We start from the raw sequence: 21552 nt of genomic DNA, 5'->3' as shown, positions 1-21552 counted from the left end.
CCTCCTCCACCCAACACAAACTGCGTGGACCGATAGAGCTGCGAGGAATTCCTGTTTCTGAGCGTTTGCAGGATGAAACGAAAAGGTCGGAGGAAAAGGCAGTGCTGCCAGCTCATGATTTTGTCATTAGTCTCACAGTGTTGGCCGCAGATTTTAAAGCCCCAGCTGTGGGAGTCGTGGGATATGCGAGAGCTTGGCTTGCAGTAAAAGGTACATTGATAGACCTCATGTTTTGGGGGGGGGGGGGGGGGGGGGAGAAGTGAAAATATGACTCAAATACATCCTGATGGCTTAAAATGAAGAAAGAAAAATGTAAATACTTTGGAGTTTATTATTTCTTTTTTTTTTAACCTAGTAAGTTAGATCTGTGATTTTACAGGCAGACCACCGCTTTCCACAGTAGGAATACCAGGACTGCCTTGATAAACTGTGTGCGCCAGATAAATATATTAAAGTTGTGCAAGTTGCTCAGATGCTGTGCTAACACTGGTCGTAAAAATCACCTTAGATATAAGGCAGGCTCCTTGGGGAAGGGGCTAAGTGCACTCAACAAATAATGAATAGAAATAAAAATAAATATCAAATGGCCCATAAAATCAAACAATAATGGTAACTAAAAAGTTCCTGGATTTGCTGCCAGAGATAAAATCCCATCAGCAGTATGAAATAACAAGAAATACCCCCTTTTGGTTCCTTCTCCACATGACAAAAGTCAGCACGCCTGGTCACCAGAGTAGTTATGGAATACATCTCCTTTCCAGCATCTTGCAAATGCATTTTTCATGCTTTGAGAGACCTTCTGGGGTTCAATTTAACTGGGATCTGGGGAACATGTGAAAGGCATTTACAGCATGCAGCACAGCCTGGTTTTTCCTGCAGGGGAAGCAGAGGTGTAACGTTCACAGCTCCCATCCACTGACCCACCTGGGACAGAGAGGTCCACAGCAAGCGGGCAGCCTGGCTGGGCTAGCTGTCAGCAGGGCTGCTTTATTACCATGCATTTACTGAACTGAAATAGATGCACTTAAAATATCTATATAGACCTAAAAATAATAAAGGGAAAGCATTTATTTTAAACGTTTTAAAGAGCGGGGCATGCCACAAAGCTAAAGCGACAGAAAGCAGCCCCAGGAGAGTGTGGAAGGTATCAAATGAAGCAGAGCTGGTGTCTGAGGAAGCAGGACAAGTGCGAGGCACTGGAAAGGAGGGGCAGGAGCCCTGAAACACCAGCCAAATGCACAGAGCAGTGGTCAAGGTGGGGGGAGAGCTGGGGTGGGGGCCACGCTCGCTTCTGCGGCTCCGTCGTGCGGGCAGCACTGCCCGGCAGAAAGGGCATGGTGGTGAAACATCGGGGATGGACTGCTGCGGGCTGTGCTGATGACTTACGGCGTTAACGTTCATCCGCTGCCTCTCATCTCCTCTTGCTCTCCCCGTTCCTCGATGCGCTGACATCTCCTCTTCTGTGTAGGTCAGGTCTAAAATAACAGGGCCCCGAGGTCCTGGCTGGGGTCTCCATGCGCTGCAGCAATACAAATAGCAAATTAATAAGTACTGCTTCCTTTTCTCCCAAAGGTTTTACAAGGCTTAATTAATGAATGTCTGTAAAACGCATTTGGAGCTGGGAATGAAATGTGCTGTGGAAATGCCAAATATTTTTAATGCTCCAGCAGATTTAGAAGATTTAAATAAGAAAAATACACAGCTTCGCCTCTGAAACAGATTGCTCTCCTTGAAGCAGAGGGCTCCAGAACATGAAGTTTTCATCAGGCTGACTTGAAAGAGTATTTTCACGGCTTTCCAAGTGCGTTTATTCTCATGTATGAATTCCCCCTTTCCCTTATACAGATGTGGACACCAAGGCATGGGAAATCAAAGAAATTTACCCCCGGTCGTTGGCAGAGCCACCGCTATGAATAATTTCCTGATTTCCACTGACGACTGGAATGCCCTCTAGACCATCCGCTCTCTCCAGATGTGTGCCGGCTTTAAAAATTACATGGACCCTGCGACGCTTGGCCTTGTCTCTCCCGGTTGTTTTGGGAAGAGCCAGGAGCGACTCTGATGCCGACCATGTGTGGGGACGCGGGGCGGCGAAGGCATCTTTGGCACCAAGACTGTGCAGCGGGAGCGTTGCGATCTCCAACGACAAGACTGCACCCTCTGGAGGGTACTGTTGCTCTTGCACAAAGCACTTATGGCAATAAAATCCTGGTCCATAATCATCCAGGTGGTTTGGTGGGAGGTGGCGCCCCCAGGACGATGGGGAGCAGGGTTGTCCCCGCAGTCCCGGGCTGGTTGCACACAGGATGGTCCCTGCAGGAGACATTTTGAGTCGCACGTGAAATGCCGAAGGCAAGCGTGGAGCGCTGGGGTGCTGGCTGCGGGCAGGGGCCGGCGGCTGCCCTTGGATGGTGGTCGGCTGGAAGGTGCTGGCATGAGGAGGCCCGTGGGGTGGTGACAGACCCATGGGACCCCTTAGCTGTGGAGCAGTGACAGACCCCCCCAGACCTCCGCAGCTGTGGGGCGGTGACAGCCCTTGGGACCCGTCAGCTGAGGGATTGGGACAGACCCCCAAGTCCTCTCAGCCACTGAGCAGTGACAGCCCGCAGCGACCCTCTGGCCATGGGGAGGTGACAGTCCCCCGGGCTTCATGGTCATCGGATGGTGACAGCCCCCAGGCCCCCTCAGCTGTGGGGCAGTGACAGACCCCCCAGGGCCCCTTCAGCCACGAGGGGGATGACAGACCCCAGGGCCCCCTCAGCCACGAGGGGGGCGACAGACACCCCAGGGCCCCCTCAGCCATGATGGGGGTGACAGACACCCCAGGGCCCCCTCAGCCACGAGGGGGGTGACAGACACCCCAGGGCCCCCTCAGCCACGAGGGGGGTGACAGGCCCCGGGGCCCCTCAGCCATGAGGGGGTGCCAGCCCCCTGGGTCCCCTCAGCCGTGGGGCAGCGACAGCCCCCGGGCCCCCTCACCGGCGGGGCGGTGACAGTCCCCGGTGGCGGCGGGGCGGCGCCAGGCCCGGCGGGAGCGGAGCCGCTCCCCGGTCCCTGCCGCCCGCCGCGGGCCCCGCTCGCTCCTGCGCCTTTAACGCGGCGGCTCCCGCCGCCTCCCAGCTCGGGGCCCGGCGGCGCAGCGAAGATGGCGGAGTCCGGCGGGGCCGAATTCACCGCGGAGCGGCCGAGCAGGTGAGCGGGGCCCGGGCGCGGCCTAGGCCGGGGGTTCGCGGGCGGGCGGCGGGGCGGAGCGCGGGGGCCCGGCCCGGCTGGGCCGCGGTGGCGGGCGGGGGCCGGCTGGGCCTGGTGGCGGCCGCGGCGCCTCCTCGCCTTCCTCCAGCGCCGGCAAGCGCCCCTCTGTTCAGTTATTTTCCCTTTACGTTCGGTGTTGCGGCTGCCCGGGGGTCCCGGCGAGGCGGGAGGCCGGCCCGGGGTGCTGAGGGGGTGCGCTGAGCAGGGCCCGGCGGCTGAGCGCCCTCTGAAAGGTAACGCCGGTAATTAGTAACCAGGCTTTCCCAGGTGGAGCTGATGAGGAGGAAAGCTGAGGTTTGAGGGAAGCTCTACGGAGAATATTGTGAAGCACACCCCGACCCCGCTTGGGCAGGCTGCGGCGCCAGCGGCTGGGGGGGTTTGTGGACACCCCTTTTGGGGTTACAGGGGCGCCCCAAGGTTTTGGTGTTTCAGGCCCATTCCATCGCACCCCCCAGCCCCAGCCTCCTCCCTGGGTCACTGGTGGTGGTCCCGGGGTGTGACTCGGCCTTCCAGGGCAGCGCGGGGTCGGAGGTACCTGGAGGGGTCTTGTGGCGGCGGGCGGCTGTAGGGGTGCCGCTTCGGGGGGGTTCTCCATTCCCAGGGCTTCCCTGTCTTTCCTCATCCAAAAGTTGCCCTGTTGGACACTTCAGAAAGTTGTGTTGTCTGTCTCTCGGGTGTCATTGCTGTCAACCTGTGACTTGGCTTCAAAGCATCGTTTGTCCTCATCGTAACTCTGCGTTCGCTCCTGAAATAACCACCCTGTATGTCGGAGAGGGAGAGCTCTCGCTGTCATTGTTCAGCACTGGCGAAGCCTGTCTGAATTCTCACCTTATATACTGTGGTGTTAAACCACGGCGTGTGTATATATATATATATATATATACTTTTTTAATTATTATTTTCCTCTAATGACCCCTTGTGTAAACTCTGTGCTGTGTTCCCTGGGGCATTTCATTTTATCTCTCTGCACCTCTTTTTTCTTCCCTCTCAGAACAGGAACGGCAGCGCTTCTTTCACACGGGTGTCAGGAGGGCTGCTCGCTTGCCGCTCCAGAGTTTCTTGGTTCTGGGTGTGTAGCAGTGAGAAATGGAAGTAATTTGTTTCAGGGCTGTGATAAATCACCCAGGCTGAAGCTGCAGCCGTTTTGTTCCCTGAGCTGTAGCTCCGTCATGCTCCCTATCGCTGCATGTTTATTTTCTTTGTAAATTTTAAAGTAAAGCCCCTTGAAGTTTGGATACTGTTTCTTGTTGGTCGTTAGTCTTCTGTTTTAAAGGATGTGTTTATTGGAATATCCAAGGGGAAAACCTGATGGGGAGCATTGGACGTGCCACATAGTCTCTCTAGAGCAAGAAGAATTAGAAGGGCATTCCCTATCAACACTGGTTCCTTGTTAGGTGCTTCCACTTCTGACTTCTTTGCATTTACTGAGTATTTACTCTCTAAGGCAAAAGGACAAAGTCCTCTCTTGCTGTTACACGCATGCCATTTCGGTGGTGCACTGTTACTCAAACAGCACGGACAGAATTTCCATCTTTGGAATTGCTACTGCATGGCTGATGCTTGTTACCCGTAAGTATGCTGGCTTCCCCAAAGCAAGAAAATTAACTTGTCTGCTGGGGATCCTGTGCTTTCATTCGATAAGGAACCTGCTATGCAAGATGGGATGGACAAAAGGCTTTTGACACACTGATGGCATGAGATAAGGCTGTTGCTGTGTGTTGAAAAGCAAATGGCCCAAATCTTCCATTTTGAAACAAACTTGTCTGCCTTTTGTTTGTTTCCCTTCCTCTTTCTTCCTCAATGGATAGAATTTCATGAGTTACAAATGGGTTTCATATTTTACTCAGCCCTCCGTATCATGCTGAGGCTCACTCTGTAATACTGTGCTGCTCCTGAATATATGCTTTTTGATTAGTGAACAAGCAAATACAGAGGAAATGGTGAAATCCATTGGTACCCTTGGTAAGAGAAGCGCCCTGTGCTTTAGACTTTTTAGTGAGGTGTGTGAACTCTGCTGCAGTGGTGGTGAGGCAGGATTGTACAAAGCAGGGTGACGAAGATCTAGGAAAATCATCTCAGATGATAGAGAGGATGTTATCGTGCAGACCTTTAAGCAGGAATAAAGGTGTCCAGACGAGTTGTTGAGGAGAGCTGCGTGTCTCTCAAATTGGGAATAATCTGTCGAAGCAAGGAAGGCAGCCAGGTTGTAGAAACACTTTTCAAAAACCTCCCCAGTATTGTTACACACTGGCGTGTTTGCTGAAAGCGGTCCCACCTGTCAAAACCAGAATGAATGGGCAAGGGAGACCTGCAGGTCTTCCTTATCTCAAAGTACATATGTCTGTGTTCACATCAAGAGAAAGTCGACCTGAACTCTCCTAACCTTATTGCTTCTGAAGAAAACGGTGGGAGAGAGAGAAAACTTGCAGGAGGATGGAGTAAAACCACGTTGGGGGAAGATAATGATAAGGGCTGTGACTCTGCCTTGCCTTTGTGTTTCTGTAATCTTACATAGCTTCAGCCTTTTAGATTCACCCCCCACTCCTTTTGAAACTGTTTGAAGTTTAGTTTTGTGTGGTTTCTATGCTCTATACACTGCCACATGGCAATTTGAAAACAGATTTAGTTGTTAGATCTGGTAGACGTGGTGTAAATGTTTACACTCTAATTGAATCACTGTAAAAATAACTGCTGCTTTCTTTTTCAACGTTGGGAGACTTATGAGCTGGAGGCTTTATTTAGAGCAAAAGTAAACTTAAGTGATTCTTTAAAGGTTCCTGTCTTACCTCCAAGCGTTGTGTAGCATTAAGTGCTTTGTAAGGAAAAGCCTTGCATCAAGGGACAGTGGCTAAGGCGTCTTTTCCAATTTGGCATTTACATGGAAGATAAATGCTGAACTTGCACAGAAGTCAGTGACCTTTTAGAGAAGCCGTTGTTGCACTTCTGGTGGTCTTGGGTTATTCTGTTCAGGTGATCCAGTGAGGGTGGCACGAAGCCTGTGCAGAACTGAACTGCCCAAGGAGCCGGGAAACATAATGATGTTTAGGATGGGCGCAAGCCTGTCAGGAGGTAAGTGCAGAGGATTTAGGTAATGAGGGAAACAGGCTACAAACAGCTGCGTCAGTAAGAGGATTTGATCCTGGAACTGAATTGGAATTGGTGTTACGATGCCAGGTGCTGAGACAGCTGCTCGCATCTGCGAGAAAAGATGTTTTCTTTAGTTTGCATTAAAGGGATGGTGGGTTTTTCTTCTGTTGTCTGCTGTTTCATCATTTTACGTTGCTTTTGCTTGAGATCCCTAGCAGCTCTGAGGCAATAATCTGGAGGGTGGAGGTGCAGGGAGAGGAAAGGTGTGCTGTTGCTCACTGCACGCTGTAGTACCTACTCTGCATTTAACTAGTCCTGTCGTTTTTATTGCAACACTGCCCAGACGATGCAATCGAGTGCCGCAGAAACAGGCTGAGACAAACAAGTACCTCGTAGTCCGATTTTGAAGTTTTTTGAAGTTTCTTCCGAGTGTGGAGCAAAGAGCCCGGTATGGTTGTGTGGGAGAAGGTAGCAGAGTGATTTGCTTGGTGGGGGGAACTTTCTGCCCTGCTGGGAACTGCTAGTGGAGCTGAAATGGGCTGTCCTCAGCGGGAACAGGACCCAGGTGTTGCTGACCTGTGACGAGCCAGGAAGCTGAGACTTTTTTGGACGAAAAGCGGCGGTAGCTGTGCCACGAATCAGCTTTGCTCTGTTTCCAAAGGTGAAAACATGATGGTGGAGCGGGGTGGTATCTAGAAGGCCAGCAGCAAACAAGTGCTTGGGGCTGGGCTGAGTGTTCCTTTTGGGGTGGCCTTGGTGGCTCTGCCGTGCTTCCCCACACCACTAGGTGCCTCTCGGCCTTTGCACAGCAGCTCTGCCACGGGTGCTGCTGGGAGGTGCGCAGGGATGGCGGCAGAAAACACCCACCACCGCTTCTGCCTGCTAGAACGACTCTGGTGGTGTGTTGTAAAAGGAGGATTCTGCTTTTTGCCTGTGTTTTGTTTTGTTTTGGTTTTTTCTTCTTTTTCTGGATACAACTTCGCTGTAGTTTTCCTTTTTCCAGAGCCGGGGGTTGGCAGGGTTTGACTGTAAGGGCAATGTGGTGGGGGGAACATGGAACTGTTTAACGCAGCGCTGTCAGCAGGAGTATCGAGTGTATAAAGAGCCTGTACTTAGCCATGTACTGTGGATACACAGGCTAATTTTACGTGGTGTAAAATCCACCATCCGTCTGGGGGTCCTTGTGTGGCTGGCTGAGCTCGGGAGCAAGAGAGCAGCTGACTTTTTCATTGCTGTGATACTGCCTGTGGCTGTCAGAGTAATTTATATGCTTAGAGTGATTTTTATATTTGCTCAGTTTGTTCCTGGCTCAGTGGGATTAGGCTTGGGGCTGACAAGAATATAATAAGGATAAAGTTTGGGGTGGTGAAGTAGTATCTTCCCGTTCTTGGTTATTGTAAAAATACAGGTTGAGGTGGTGGAAAGGCAGGGTGGTGTTAGTGCTGGGTGATGTGTGTCGCCGTCGCCTGCTCCATCCTCTCTGCTGCTGGAGGAGGTTTGGGGCAGGACTGAGGGTGCCCCAGGAAAATCCCTGTACAGGACAAGGTCCCCTGCAGTAGCTCTGTATATGGGCAGAGAGAAGAGAAATGGCAGATCCTGGTAAATAAATGATCTTCTCAGCCTGACACTTTGTTTCCCTCCAATATCTTGATGCTACCAGTGTGCAAATTTGGACTCACGGGTCCCTTACCTGAGAGCTGCATTGGCTGCTTAGGGTGCTGAACAGAGAGGACCATGCTACTTTTCCCATTTGTCCTTGCACCAGCATAAAGATGACGCTGGCTCTGTGACAGAAGCGTTTTTAAGAATCTCGTTCTTTTTATTTTTTATTGTTGGTGTGTGTCCATTCCCGCCCCCCCCAGTTTGTCCTGGGTACGGCGTGTACTGACCAGTCCCTTACGTTGATACTCCATGAGGTTGCACAGAGTTTAATGTGTTCAGGTATTTCACCCTCCACTTTTTTGTTGCTCCAGTGCTCCATTTTACCAGGCCAGCCAGCTTCTGACAGCCATCCAGTTTTATTAGTGCTTTTAGCAGAAACCAAAATCCCACCTCCTCTGGCTTCCGAACAACCTACTGATTGAAGCCTGGGAGCAGCATGTATTTGTGTGTGTGTCCGTGTCCGCTGGGCCCTGTGTGAGTCCAGCTCAGGAAAAAAAGAAAAACACGGATTTGGAAATGTGTCTAGGACTTCTCAGGGGACAAAAAAAATAATAATAAAAAAAAAAGCCTCTTGCTTCAACTTGCTGCCTTACCTTTGGGTTATAGGTTTTCCTTGGTTCCAACCTGGGAGAAGTGGGATGCAGATAAGCAAATAAGATCAGTAGGACCTCATTCAGAAAGCACTTAAAAATGAAACATGAAGGTACCTCTTGCCACCTGTGAAATGTCTTTAGCTGCTGGTTTCACTAAATGCAAGGCTGAATCAGGCGTGGGTTGTCCAGCAGTGGAGAGCGTGGGAGCCCAGCAGTGCCTGGTCCCAACCCAGCATCGGGCAGTCCATTTCTTGAGCCCTCAGTTCCCTCTTTGTGAGCATGACAAGCCTGTTGGGTCGCTGTAACACAAATTAAAAAAAGAGCTTGGTTTGTTGGGCTTTGTTCTTTTTTTTTAAGTAATGAATGTTACTTGTTCTCCCTTTATCAAATGTTAACTTTCCTTTTGTTTTGGGACTCAAAGTGTAAAAGACAAAAGGCGAGACTTTTCAAACTTTACTATTCAACTTCAGGCATTTTACAGAAGACCATTTTTTTCACCTTCTCTAACTCAGACCCATTTATAATATCTTATTTGAGCAGTCCAAATCGCTAGTCACTTTTAAATAGAGATATTAGTCTCAGGCTTTCTACTTGTATTTATTGCCTTTGATAAAAGAGGGGGTGTCAGGAGAGGAAAATGCGTGGAGGCCGAGGAGAGAAATAAGAAATTAAGGGAAGGAGGTGGAAAGGGGAACAAAGAAATCGATTAAATGATTTTGCTTGTATATCTTTCCGAAGGATGATTATGTTTCTCTGCAAAACATCCCCTTCATTCCCTGTGTTAATATTTAATTAGTTGCTGATCATTAAGTGCTTATTGTTGTTGCTAATTTGGACAGGGAAACCATGGTAAATGTTGTTTCTGATGGGGTGCTGGTGACGGTCTTGCTTGCTGCTGGGAATGTAAGTAGGTTAACAGGGCAGGTATTTTTAAGTCTCATTGCCTGGGAGCATCTCATCTTTCTTGCACCCAAACTTCAAGGAAACCTCTTGATGTCTTTTTGTAAGGGGGTGCAAAGGCCACGGGAGCGTTGTCCGAAAGTCCCAACAAGAGCCCATGAGACAGCAAATCTACAGGAAAGGGTTTAGCCTTTTTTGCCCTAATGTAACATTTGTTAGTGTGAGGTGCTGAAAACTTATTTTCATCATTTGGGCATGTGATATAAAGCCTCAGGATCTGAAATATTACAGTAACCATGGCTACCAGTGACTTATCTGAGGGAGTTTGACTTTTGTTTTGATTTTAAGTGTCTTAATTGTAGTTTAAAAATCAGAATCTGAATGTGTTTTTTACTTAGGCATGAAACTAAAGGCATTAAATGATTTGCATTATTAAAATATCTATAATGCTGCCTTTCAAAGGTTCTCAAAGAAGGTCCTTAATATTCATACCCTATGTTCTAAATAAAGTTACTCTTCAGCTGTATGTTAGTTCTGCTGCTCTTGCCATAAAAAATTTCTTGCAGGCTTGAGTGCTCCGGAGGTGCCTCGCTGGCTATTTTGCAATCCCAAGTCCTTTGTTTATCCACAGAAAAGCTGTGGCACTCCGTACTTGATGCATGCGAACACACACACATGCTGCTGCTTTTCCTCCCTCCTTTTTTGTACCCCAGCCATGCCCCGCGGGGTCCTACCTTTAGAGCTTGTGTTTACTGTAGAGGCTGGCTGTTGGAAGTTTGCCCTGCTTAGAAATCTTGCCAACCTCCTTGAGTTTCTCCTGTATGAAAAATTACCGAGCACCACCTGCCCAGAGAGTGGGAAAATGTGGGTGGATATTAGCAAGGATGCTGAACTGGGATGGAGAGCCAGCCTGGCTAGCACTGAACTACCCCTCCTTCCAAAGAGGGCTGTGTTATAAAAGAAGACGACAGGCAGCTGTGTAGCAAGAGATTTTTCTTATTTAATTCAATCAGTGAAATGTTATAATCTGGCGTGGTATAATTCTCTCCATTTGTACTTGTGCAGTAGTTGCAAACATGCTGAAATACGAACTCATGCTTGGTAAGCCTTTAATTCCAGCTTTGATGTTTTTAATCATCAGTACAGATTTGGTAAAAATGATTCATTAGCTTGAAACGCATCTTGGATAACACGTGATGTTGTGGAGAATCAAGGAGGCAGAGCCAGGGGACGGTTGTTCTTTGGGGTGTTCTTTGTGCCCCATCTGAACTGTTCCTTGAAGTATGGCCCTTAAATGTCTCTCAGCCCATCAGTTTTAGAGGCCTCTTGGGTGTCCAGCCCTGCGATCAGATGCCTCCTCGCTGCATCTGTTTCTGGTCAAAGATCAAGCAGCCCTTGCTCAGAAACATGTCAGCTAAGGATGTGGTCAGCGTGCTTGGGGTGAGGATGAGCACATGGCCAAGCTCCTGCAATAGGTGCAGCAGCAGAAGCAGAATTTCTGGGCTTGTTTGCTTTCCCTGGCTGCCTGCTGGCTGGAACCACTCCCTTAACCCTTTGCTTTAACATTTTTGCAAGCCTGCGACGTGTACGGTTTTGGGCTGATTTTCTCCAAGCTACGGTCACATACACCATGCTGAGCTTTATCCTGCGGAGACTGGAGAGGATTGAAAGCAATCTGGCTTCAGAGCAGTGGCTTGGAGACAAATCCTCAATCCCATTACTCGTTCCCTGGCAGTCCCTTTTTGAAAAGCGGGTACCGGTGATGTTAGCAGCCTTTGAGGCTGCTGCCCAGAATGGATTGCCCTTTGGAATCAGCGTGTCTCTTGAGTTCCAGCTGCCCCCACCATTCGTACGATGGGTGCAGTTCCTTGAATATAAAGATGCCTTTCACCACTACGGTGATTTCCATATGGAAAGTGGGATTTCTGTTGCTGTGAAGTCACCTTTATACCAATATATTCATGTTACGATCATGTAAACACTTGCAGATCCCCTTGCAGATCACTGCGAAGCCTGTGGGATGTGCAGTGGAGGTGCTGCTTGACATGGGTTTTGTTTTACTTTTTTTTTTTTCAAAGGATAAATTTGATGGGGTGCAGCCAGACACGCTTGACCCCGCTCCAAGCCAGCACGCTCAGCCCCTGCCGAAGGTCGCTCCGGCCACAGAAGCCTCTGCAGACCCCTGTGGTGGGGGAAGTACTTCACACAGTGCCGTCCTTTTGAGGACAAAGACGAAAAACTGAGGAAAATACCAGAGGCTCTCCAGCCCTCCCTCCATCAGCAAGGGAAGGGGGGAAGGAGCAGAATAAACACTTTCTCACTGTTGTGTGATGAAAGGCTTTTATCTTGAAGGCATGTTCTGAACTGCTGAGGAGGGGATGCAACTCTCCCGAAGTTTGTCTGCAAGGCTGTTTCTTCTGTAACAGATTGTTAAGCAACAAGTACAGGGCATATTCAGATCTCAAGATAGGGACAGCTTCACAAAGGCACTTTCAGATGTTCAAGGCTTCCTTTTGTGCTTTATTTTTTTTTCTTTTTTTTTTTTTTTTTAGTCTTGACATCCAGCTGCTGCCTCTCTTCTTCCTCTATTCCTAATGCAGTGCAAGGAGAGGAAAGCAAGGCCGTGTGATGTGATGCACGCCACTGCACCCTGTGCCACAGCACCCTGGTTTGAGCCAAGCCTGCTTTTATTACAAATCCTTTTTTATTAAATGCGGTGCAAACAGTGTTTGTTGTTGTTTGCTTACCTCTCCTCCTCCCGCTTTGTTTTTTTGTAAAACCTCTTGATTTCTCATGCTTTGTGTGGATTTTATTATGCTTCCAGCTTGTATGTTCTAAAAATTCTTTGCTTCCAGACTGAAAAAAACGGGACATTATTAATGCTTCTCTTAGTATTTAGTTTTGTTTTGTTTTGTCGGCCCCCCCCAGCCTTTGGAGGATTGTGTAATCATTGGATCCTTTTATTCTATACCTGTAAATAGACAAAGGAACTAGTACAGGGAGTTTTTCTGAGGTGGCTGTTCACAATTGCCTATTGAAATGAATTGCACATGCAAACACGTTTATTCCAGCACAGAAATATCTACCCGCCCAGATTCAGTCGTCCATCTACTTTAAACTTACACTCTGGTTATTAACAATGACTGTAAAAGTTAATTGAGAAAAAGGAAAAAAAGAGGAATATTTGTTCGGGTAAAGGTTGTTTGAAGAGGGACCCGCACTGGAAGGGTTGTGGATAGAGTGAAAGTGATTCTATATGGGTAAGCCCTTAGGCTGGAAAAAGGAATATTTTAAAATTGGTATGAAAAAAATGCTGAAGGAAATTCCCATGAGAAGAATCCTGCAGGAGATCGCATCTAAATGAAGTTACAGTAAATCTAGGAGTTGCCATCTCCCAGATGAGCTGCCAGAGCTGTCTGTGTGTGTATGTTACCTGTCCAGTGTGAAGCAAAATGGGTTTGCTTGGTGAGTGATACTGTGTTCAGAGGCAAGATCCATTTCCTTGCTTATGCTCAGTGTTTCCTCCTTTCGAGTCCAGCAAATCCAAGCCATTGTTCCAGAGAGGAGAGTAAAATGAGTTTGACATGATGAATATTCATGCACTCCTTCCCTCCAATCTCCTTCCTTTTTCGCCATGGGAAGAGCTGGAGCAGAGAGACGTTTCTTGGCTCGCGGAGTAATGGATAAAGGTCTTGTCATCAACTGACTTTTTGCTAATCCTTTTTATTATAGGAAGGATGTTGGAGTTTGGACTCCACTCTCTGAACTAAGATTTTTTAGTATGCTTTGACTTTAAGGTAGAAATTTCAGATCTCTGCTACAAGAAGCACAGCTGACTGGTATCAGTCATCCCAGTAGGAACTTGTATGAATATTGAGGCATGTTCCCAGGGCTGAGGAGTTTTGAAACGGATTGCAAAGATTTGATATCTGCATCCTGCAGCATCCCAAAGAGCTCTAAAGCTACTCACATAAAGCGGCTGCCCTCTCAGTGCTCTGATGAACATCGCAGATTTCCCTTAACTCGCCTCTTCTGTAAAGCTTGCAGGAAATTGCAGTCCGATAAGTTAGGCAAGTAGCAGGTCCTGTCCATTGTTCCTTATTGTTTGAGGATTGTTTACATCCCCTTTTTTGTTATCCCATCTCCCTGACTCTTCTCTGACCTTGCCTACTTTTTTCACCCATTGTGTGTGGCTCTTGTTGTTTAGGTAGTAAACTCTTAGGGACAGTTGTTAGCAAATGATGGGATTATGCAGCCCCTAGCACATGGGTAGCTAGTCTCTGTACTGCTTTTTTTTTGGCTGTGTTCATATATTCTACCTAAATAATAATACTACTCTTTAAGTACAGTACTAAGTGCACTCTCCCACTGTGGCCTTGGGAGCAAGTAATGCAGCTTTCCAGATTCGGTATGATCTGCTTGGGATTTTTTAAATGTTACGCTTCCATAAAATATTTTTAAAATACAAAGACCAAATAGCAGGATGCTTCTGAAAATATAAACCCCATCCTGAAGAGTGGTCCTTATGTGTGTTTTCTTCCCAGAAGGACCCAGATCTTGATCCTGAAAAGTAGTTCAGAATTGGATTAAATTTGCAAAGGAATTTAGGATTTCATGCTTCTGATGGTGTGAGCGGTCCCTGTTTGGTGGACAGGGTGTGCTGATCCGCTGTCGCCTTGCTCAGGAAACCTGCAGCATAATTGCAGTTATTTTCAGAGGAGCACAGAGCATCTAATAGTCTTTTCCACTTGTGCAGAGATAACTGCTGATGTTCACCTCCAAATGCAGCGTTCTCGCTGACAAGTGCATCTGAGGCCAAGTGAATCTAAGAATGATGCTCTCTGCGCTGGGGAACATGTGTGAGAGGCATTGGGAAAACCAAGGAAATATTTACACTGGGAGGGGACTGTTTACAGTGTAGTTCAAACAGCTGACGTTATTTAGAGCAGCTAGTGCTATGTAATATTTTGCTGTTGCTCTTCTCATGAGGGTCAGGCATAAGGAAAGGATCAAATAGGGCTAGCAGGGCTGTCCCTGGACGGTGCAGAGTATCTAACAGCTGCAGGCAGAATAGGTGGTGAGAAGAATAAGCAACTGTGATCCAGTCTCGTGGTTGAAGTCAAGGTCAGGGTGGACTCTGGGGTAGTTGTAGTGTGGGGACACCGATGTTCGTTGGAGGCTTTGGCCCCGCTAGCTGATGTTTGGAGGGTCTCTGAAGCCCACGTGTGCTGTGGCGTGACGGGTTGTCAGTAATGCGAGAGTATAATTTAAAAATTTGGAAGTCTCTCTTGTACTGGGAGAAGGGAATACGAGGTACTGATGTCATGATGTTCTGTGTGGCGATTGAGCTGGGAATTTGCGTTCAAACTGCTTCATGTTACAGTGTCTTCCCCAGCATGCTTTGTAGGTATACCACATATTGTTTTAATTTAAAACCAGCCTGTCTCTCTTGTTCTGTTTTTAGCATGGCTGACAAGAACAGCACCCTGAAATGCACGTTCTCTGCTCCTGGCCACAGCACCACTCTACTGCAGGGACTGGCCTCGCTCCGAGCTCAGGCTCAGCTGCTTGATGTCATCCTCACTATAAATAATGAAGTGTTTCAGGTTCATAAAGTTGTCTTGGCTGCCTGCAGTGACTATTTCAGGTGAGAATCTGACAGGGAAGCAGGCATTTTTACCTTTCCCATTGATTTTCTGTTTCCCCATCCTCCCCTACCCCAGCCTTCCCACCACTCCCTGAAATCACACCCATGCACAGCCCCTTGGAGGTACGGTTTGCCCCACTGATGTCGGTGGGGTTACCTGCAGGCACGTAGAGGCTCAGAGTCTGTCCCTCTACACGCAGATGAAGTTTGTTCGACTACAGCAGCTGGGCCAAGACCCAAGTTCAAGCTCAGGTCTTGAACCCACCTTGGCGGCCTCAGTAGGTGCTCTGCCTGTTGAAGGAAACAGGCTTTTGCCCTGGAGCTATTTGAGCTGATTGCGAAGTGACAGCAGGGCTCTGAAATGAGTCATCCCATTGAAGGATGGTGCCCATTGTAAATACACTCCTGTTATCTTTAAATACTACTGATCTGTCTCCAGTGCTCACGGTTCTCAGCCTGAGGAGTATGAAGCGGTTTGTGTGTGTGTTCCCCAGGCTTCTGGTAGGTAGGGGAGAATTGTCCCGTCTTGTGTGGGTAGAAAAGTGAAGCACGGGGATGAGATTTCCCAGTAAATTAATGCAGAGTGAGCCATTTGCAGAGCAGGAAATTCAGTCGTAAGCGAAAATATGTATTCATCCACCTTGCCTCTGTCAAACTCTTTTGTAATGGTTCTCTGGCTTGGAATGACTTTTGAGTTAGGGATTTTTTTCTGGTGGTGCCAGCAGCAGTGTCAAGTGAGGCCCATGCTGGAGGCAGTGGGTATAGGGAAGGTTCGAAATAACAGAGAACTTGACCTGGGTGTTGTTCTGGACCGCAGGTCGTAGCAAGTCAGGGTGAAGGGCTCTTCAGCAGGGTTTGCGATCCCTTGATGTGTAGGTTCCTTACCAGAGCAGACTGGTTTGCTGAGCAGGTAACCAGTGTCCCTTGGCATATCTCTTGTATCCCTTCACCCATTTCTTCAGCTGCTCTGGTGGCACCCGTCTTACCTACACATTTTCTAGGCTGTTCCCTTCTCTCTCCCTTTGGTAACATAAACCTTCCAAGCTTATCACTCTCCCTAACAGGCATGCAATTAATGATGGAGCTGATCTCCCACCAAATGCTAATAGCACTATTTGTATTCATAAATGCTGTATGCAGTGCCACTGCTAGTGTGTTTTCACTGTTGAAACATAATTGCTGAGTAGGTTTCTTGTTATAACTTCTGTGATGCTAAGGAAGGTTGTCCTGGGGAACAATGGCAGAATAATCTAGCTTTTGAAAATACTCTGGTTTTATGCAGAAGGGGGGAGGGAAGAGAGTGAAATTGAGGCATTTATATAATCAGCATTTTAGAACCATAACACTTTTTAAAGGAATTGCATTTTGTTTGATGATTTGTCTTCATCATGGCAACAATAATGCTTTTCTTTCCTTATGCATGTTCAGCTCTGTGTAGCTAATGCATGAGTACATGTACGTCTGCATATCCTCTGGGGCAGGGGATCAGGGCAGCATGCTGTTCTGTGACATGGGATATGCAAGGGGGTTTTAGCAGAATGCTCTCATCTGCTACATGGACAAATAATTGTGAACAGTATTGCTGGTCACTCGGTTACAGAAAGCTGATTTCCATATGCAGATACTTCCTTATTTAGGTCATTCAGGATTTCTTGGGTTTATGCTGGGCGGCAGCAGGTTTTCTAGCCTGGTTTGGACAGGAAACTTGGAATTCTTGTCTTTCGACACTGTTCCCAAGATATTCCTTTATTCCTGTGTTGATGCAGAAGAGCAGGGTCTGTTCAGCATATTTTTTTTTTTATTTCTCTCTGACTAACTTGCACCTTAAAGTCACTGCAGCTTCCTAAGGCAGCCCTACATGCCTTCACGATGAATTCACCTTTCTGATGGAAAAGAGTAGGTTATCGATGGTGGAAAAACCAACCCAAAATGTGCAGGCAGCTTCCAGCAGTTTGAAAGGTCTTTTGTATGGCGGGCTGTAGCCTTGCTGTGATGTGCGTACGGTGGCAGTGAATGGCGAAACTCCGTCTCGCAGTTTTTCCAGCAACCTGTTTTGACTTTGGCTTCCCCAGAACTGCTCTGCTACCGCTTGTTGAAGACTACACAGAGCACAAACCTTTGCCCCTGAGCTACCCATATATAACAAAAACTGCTGAAATTTAATGTAAATGTATAAAAAAACCCAAATGTGCAGTTATGTCCCCATCACGCCTACAGGCCTTGTAGCTGGGAAACACAGCACCGCTCTAGAAGAGTGGTTTACGAGATGTCTGCGCACAGTCCTTGGCGTGGTATGTGCTTCCTGTGGAATTTAGAAGCCTCCCAAGGAGGTGATCTAGGGCCTAATCTCTGCGTGGCCTGGTCAACTGGTGTGCTTGCAGCTGTGCTGTAACAAAATATTTTTTTTTTTAATTGCCTGTTAGCCCCCTGCCGTCGTACTGCAACATGACAGAGGTTTTCTAAAGTGGCTGCAACTCCTATTTTCTTAAGGCGTTGGGAATGAACCTTGGAGGGCAGGTTCTGTTGTGATTACCAAAGCTGTTCCTAAGATGTGTTGCATATGCAATATTGAAGCCATTTCATAGCTAGCCCGCGATATCACAGACCAACTGAAATCTGTGCCTAAAGGCAGAGCTGCAGGCAAGCTCAGAGGATTGATGGCCTCCTAAACACAGGTTTCTTCGGAGGTGTATTTTTTGTGCTCACAAATACTGCGTACTTTAGGGTATGGTTACCAATCTCTGCTGGTACAGGTCCTGTAGTATCCTTTGGTTGTTGAATATCATGGGTTTGTTGGTGTCCGGTGTACTACACTCCATGCTCTGGTAGCTCTGCTGACTTCTTGAAGCTTGTGGTCCTCTCTTACTTATGCTGCCAACGGGATTGAAAAATTTAACTTTCTGATAGCTCTGAATGTTACTTCTCAGTGCACTGTTTCTGCATGCTTTATGTAAGTAATTGCACGCTCAAATTTCTCGTGGCTTTTAGAGATTTAGCCTTGACTTATTCCCCCCCTTCCCCATCTTCCCTAAAAGAATCAGTATGTTTTAAAAAAATAAAATTCTGAAGTGATCTGTCATTTTACATGTATTTAAAAAGGGGGAAATTTTTTGTTTGTGTTCTTGACCTCCAGGGCAATGTTCACAGGTGGGATGAGAGAAGCCAGCCAAGATGTGATCGAACTGAAAGGTGTATCTGCAAAAGGACTGAAACACATAATAGACTTTGCATACAGTGCTGAAGTGACTCTTGATCTTGACTGTATCCAGGATGTGCTGGGAGCTGCTGTTTTCCTCCAGATGGTGCCTGTCGTGGAGCTCTGCGAAGAATTTCTGAAGTCTGCCATGAGCGTAGAAACATGTCTCAATATTGGACAGATGGCCACCACCTTTAGCCTCGCATCCTTGAAGGAATCAGTAGATGCATTCACTTTTAGGCATTTCCTCCAGATCTCTGAGGAAGAGGATTTCCTCCACCTGCCACTGGAGCGCCTCGTTTTCTTCTTGCAGAGCAATAAGCTGAAAAGCTGCAGTGAAATAGACCTCTTCCGTGCTGCCGTCCGCTGGCTGCAGTATGACCCAACCCGCCGCGCCAATGCCAGCCAGGTCCTCTGCCACATCCGCTTCCCACTGATGAAGTCCTCGGAGCTGGTGGACAGCGTCCAGACCTTGGACATCATGGTGGAAGACGTCTTGTGCCGGCAGTATTTGCTGGAGGCGTTCAATTACCAGATCCTGCCCTTTCGCCAGCACGAGATGCAATCCCCTCGGACCACCATCCGCTCAGACGTCCTGTCCCTCATCACCTTTGGTGGCACTCCCTACACCGACAACGACCGCACTGTGAGCTGCAAAGTCTACTACCTGCCGGACGCCAGCGTGCGCCAGTTTAAGGAGCTGACGGAAATGGAGGTGGGCAGCAGCCATTCTTGTGTGGCCGTGCTTGACAACTTTGTCTACGTCGTAGGAGGGCAGCACCTGCAGTACCGGAGCGGCGAGGGAGCTGTGGATATCTGCTACCGTTACGATCCGCACCTGAACCAGTGGCTGCGCATCCAGGCCATGCAGGAGAGCAGGATCCAGTTCCAGCTCAATGTCCTCCACGGCATGGTGTATGCCACGGGTGGGAGGAACCGGTCAGGGAGCTTGGCCTCCGTAGAGAAGTATTGCCCCAAAAATAACGAGTGGACTTACGTGTGCTCCCTGAAACGCAGGACGTGGGGGCACGCTGGAGCCACGGTAGGGGACAAATTGTACATATCAGGTGGGTATGGCATTTCAGTAGAAGACAAAAAAGCCCTGCACTGTTACGACCCTGCTGTGGATCAGTGGGAGTTTAAAACCCCGATGAATGAACCCAGAGTTCTGCATGCCATGGTCAGCGCAAATAATAGGATTTACGCTCTGGGAGGCCGCATGGACCACGTTGACCGTTGTTTCGATGTTTTGGCTGTGGAATATTATGTGCCTGAAACAGACCAATGGACAACGGTGAGCCCGATGCGTGCAGGTCAGTCAGAAGCTGGCTGTTGTTTACTAGAAAAAAAGATTTATATCGTAGGAGGGTACAATTGGCATCTGAACAATGTTACGAGCATTGTGCAGGTGTACAACACAGAAACGGATGAATGGGAAAGGGACCTACATTTTCCAGAATCTTTTGCTGGGATAGCATGTGCTCCTGTTATACTCCCGCAGGTAACCACCCAGAGATAACTATGCATGACGGCGTCGGCCTGTGAAGTCACCTCCTGTTGCATGTTATCAGGATGCTGTGGTGTTTCTTTGTTGTTTGCAAATGGTATTGTGCATTTTGTGGGTGAGGGAAGGAGAAAAATAGCTTGCGTTCCCTCCTCCATAAAGTCCCTCCTCCTCTTATGTAGTGTTCTGGCAAGCATGTTTCATCAGAAGCACTTGTCAGCTAGTTAGACTTCACAGATGTTACAGCTGGAAAAAGCCTTTCTCTTTTTTTATTTTTTCCTTTTTTTTTTATGGGGGGGTGCATTTTGCCAGTTTTTCATATTTTTAACAATGTTATACATTGCAAACATTGACAGCTCAGGAGTAACTTAAGTACTGTGGTTTGTTTAAAAGAGTTCAGGTGTGATTTTTATTAATAGCTCCGAAAATCATTGTATGTTGCTTTGTTGTTTTTTAGCAAACAAAGAAACCAAAAGCTATATAACATACTGACCTCCAGAAGCAATAAAGGGACAGTGGGAGCTAGAAGAGCTCAGGTGCTTGGATTATGAAAGCATATTCTTGCTTTTCAAAGGTGACTTTGTTTTTGCCTCTCCTCCTAAAAGGGGAATATTTATCCCTGCACACCTCTGGTCTCTGTTGGTTCTTCATTGCTTGTATTACGCTGCAATTCCAGATCCCTTCCTCACCACCCCCAGACAGCACCGTGATGCTCTAGTCCAGAAATTCTCCCTTAATCGGGGCATTCAGAGTTTGCAACACTAAAGCCATGCTGATAGCTTGATTACATATCAACAGGCATGATTTTTAAATTTTTTTTTTAATAACTGCCAAAAATGTATTTGGCTTCACTGGCAATAAGAGGTCTGGAGCTGTTTGCCTGGGCTGCCCCACTAAAGCAGAGAGCCCCCCCCCCCCAGTTTCTGGTTTGGGACCCCGTTGCCTTTGCCTACCCCATCGCTGCACCAATACGCATTCATCCGAACTCTTTTCGTATGAAAAGAGTAAAGGAGGTGGGTGCTACTTGCTCATAAGCTTGAAGGTTTTCTCCCTTGACTTGTAAATAAGACACTTGGCATCATAATACGATGGAAATCCAAGTGGAATGGGGTTTTTTTGTTGTTGTTGCCAGTGGGTGTTTTAAATTAAGAGATTCATTTTAAGATGACTCTGTCATTTTTGTAAAAATCTGTGTTTACTGCACAGAATACTGTTACTTCCTGAACTTTCCTTCCTTCCAAGCCATTTTTTCTAATTAATTTGACTGATTAATATATTGAAAGTTTCTCCTTCTATCAGGTATTCTGTTTCAAGGGCTTTGTTTTGTATCTGTGTAAGTTTGATTTTGATGTATGCAGTCTTCTTTTTAGAGAAACTGTTGCATTCTGCTGTTAAATAAATACTGTGCTGTAACCTTTAGAGACAATATGTAACGTCTGTTTTGCTAATGAATCATTGAGCAGGTCTGTGTAAAGCATGAACTCCATACCTCGGATTCACTGAAAGATATTTTTTCTGGAATAATGAAATTGAAGCACCTTTGGATATTATATGGTGAGAGCACATGCACTCTCAGTTAAGCTCTGCATTCTAAATTTTAGATAAAATGATGCATATTTTCATCTGTTCCTACCTATTTGCTGGTTTGCCAATAATAAATTAATGAAAAGTACTTGTTGTTGTATAGTATGCTAAAGTCAGTGGGCAAGCT

At 47.3% G+C, this 21552-nt stretch overlaps 2 protein-coding genes across 5 annotated transcripts; one reads left to right on the top strand and one right to left on the bottom strand.

Moving 5' to 3' along the window:
- Positions 1 to 344: 344 nt before the first annotated feature.
- On the bottom strand, positions 345 to 2467 carry LOC114017284 (uncharacterized). 2 transcript variants are annotated; one of them, XM_027812658.2, is made up of 3 exons: positions 1884 to 2467; positions 1387 to 1519; positions 345 to 873 (listed from the first exon to the last, which is right to left on the bottom strand). In XM_027812658.2, exons 1-3 carry the CDS (start codon positions 2465 to 2467, stop codon positions 781 to 783), a joined length of 810 nt encoding a protein of 269 aa, XP_027668459.1. In that variant the 3' UTR covers positions 345 to 780. The 2 variants fall into 2 exon arrangements, with proteins under 2 accessions (XP_027668459.1, XP_027668458.1); XM_027812657.2 differs by having other exon boundaries at positions 345 to 1519.
- A 477-nt stretch (positions 2468 to 2944) lies between these two features.
- Positions 2945 to 21254, top strand: KLHL26 (kelch like family member 26). 3 transcript variants are annotated; one of them, XM_055707993.1, is made up of 3 exons: positions 2945 to 3192; positions 14959 to 15141; positions 18275 to 21254. In XM_055707993.1, exons 1-3 carry the CDS (start codon positions 3146 to 3148, stop codon positions 19854 to 19856), a joined length of 1812 nt encoding a protein of 603 aa, XP_055563968.1. In that variant the 5' UTR covers positions 2945 to 3145; the 3' UTR covers positions 19857 to 21254. The 3 variants fall into 3 exon arrangements, with proteins under 3 accessions (XP_055563968.1, XP_055563969.1, XP_005444351.3); XM_005444294.4 differs by lacking the exon at positions 2945 to 3192 and adding an exon at positions 4205 to 4821; XM_055707994.1 differs by lacking the exon at positions 14959 to 15141.
- The last annotated feature ends 298 nt before the right edge of the window (positions 21255 to 21552 follow it).

The sequence above is a fragment of the Falco cherrug genome, chromosome 4 (genome assembly GCF_023634085.1).
Source record: "Falco cherrug isolate bFalChe1 chromosome 4, bFalChe1.pri, whole genome shotgun sequence".
Taxonomy (NCBI): Eukaryota; Metazoa; Chordata; class Aves; order Falconiformes; family Falconidae; genus Falco; species Falco cherrug.
Note: the sequence above shows the minus strand (reverse complement) of the source record. Positions and strands in the feature narration are given on the sequence as shown.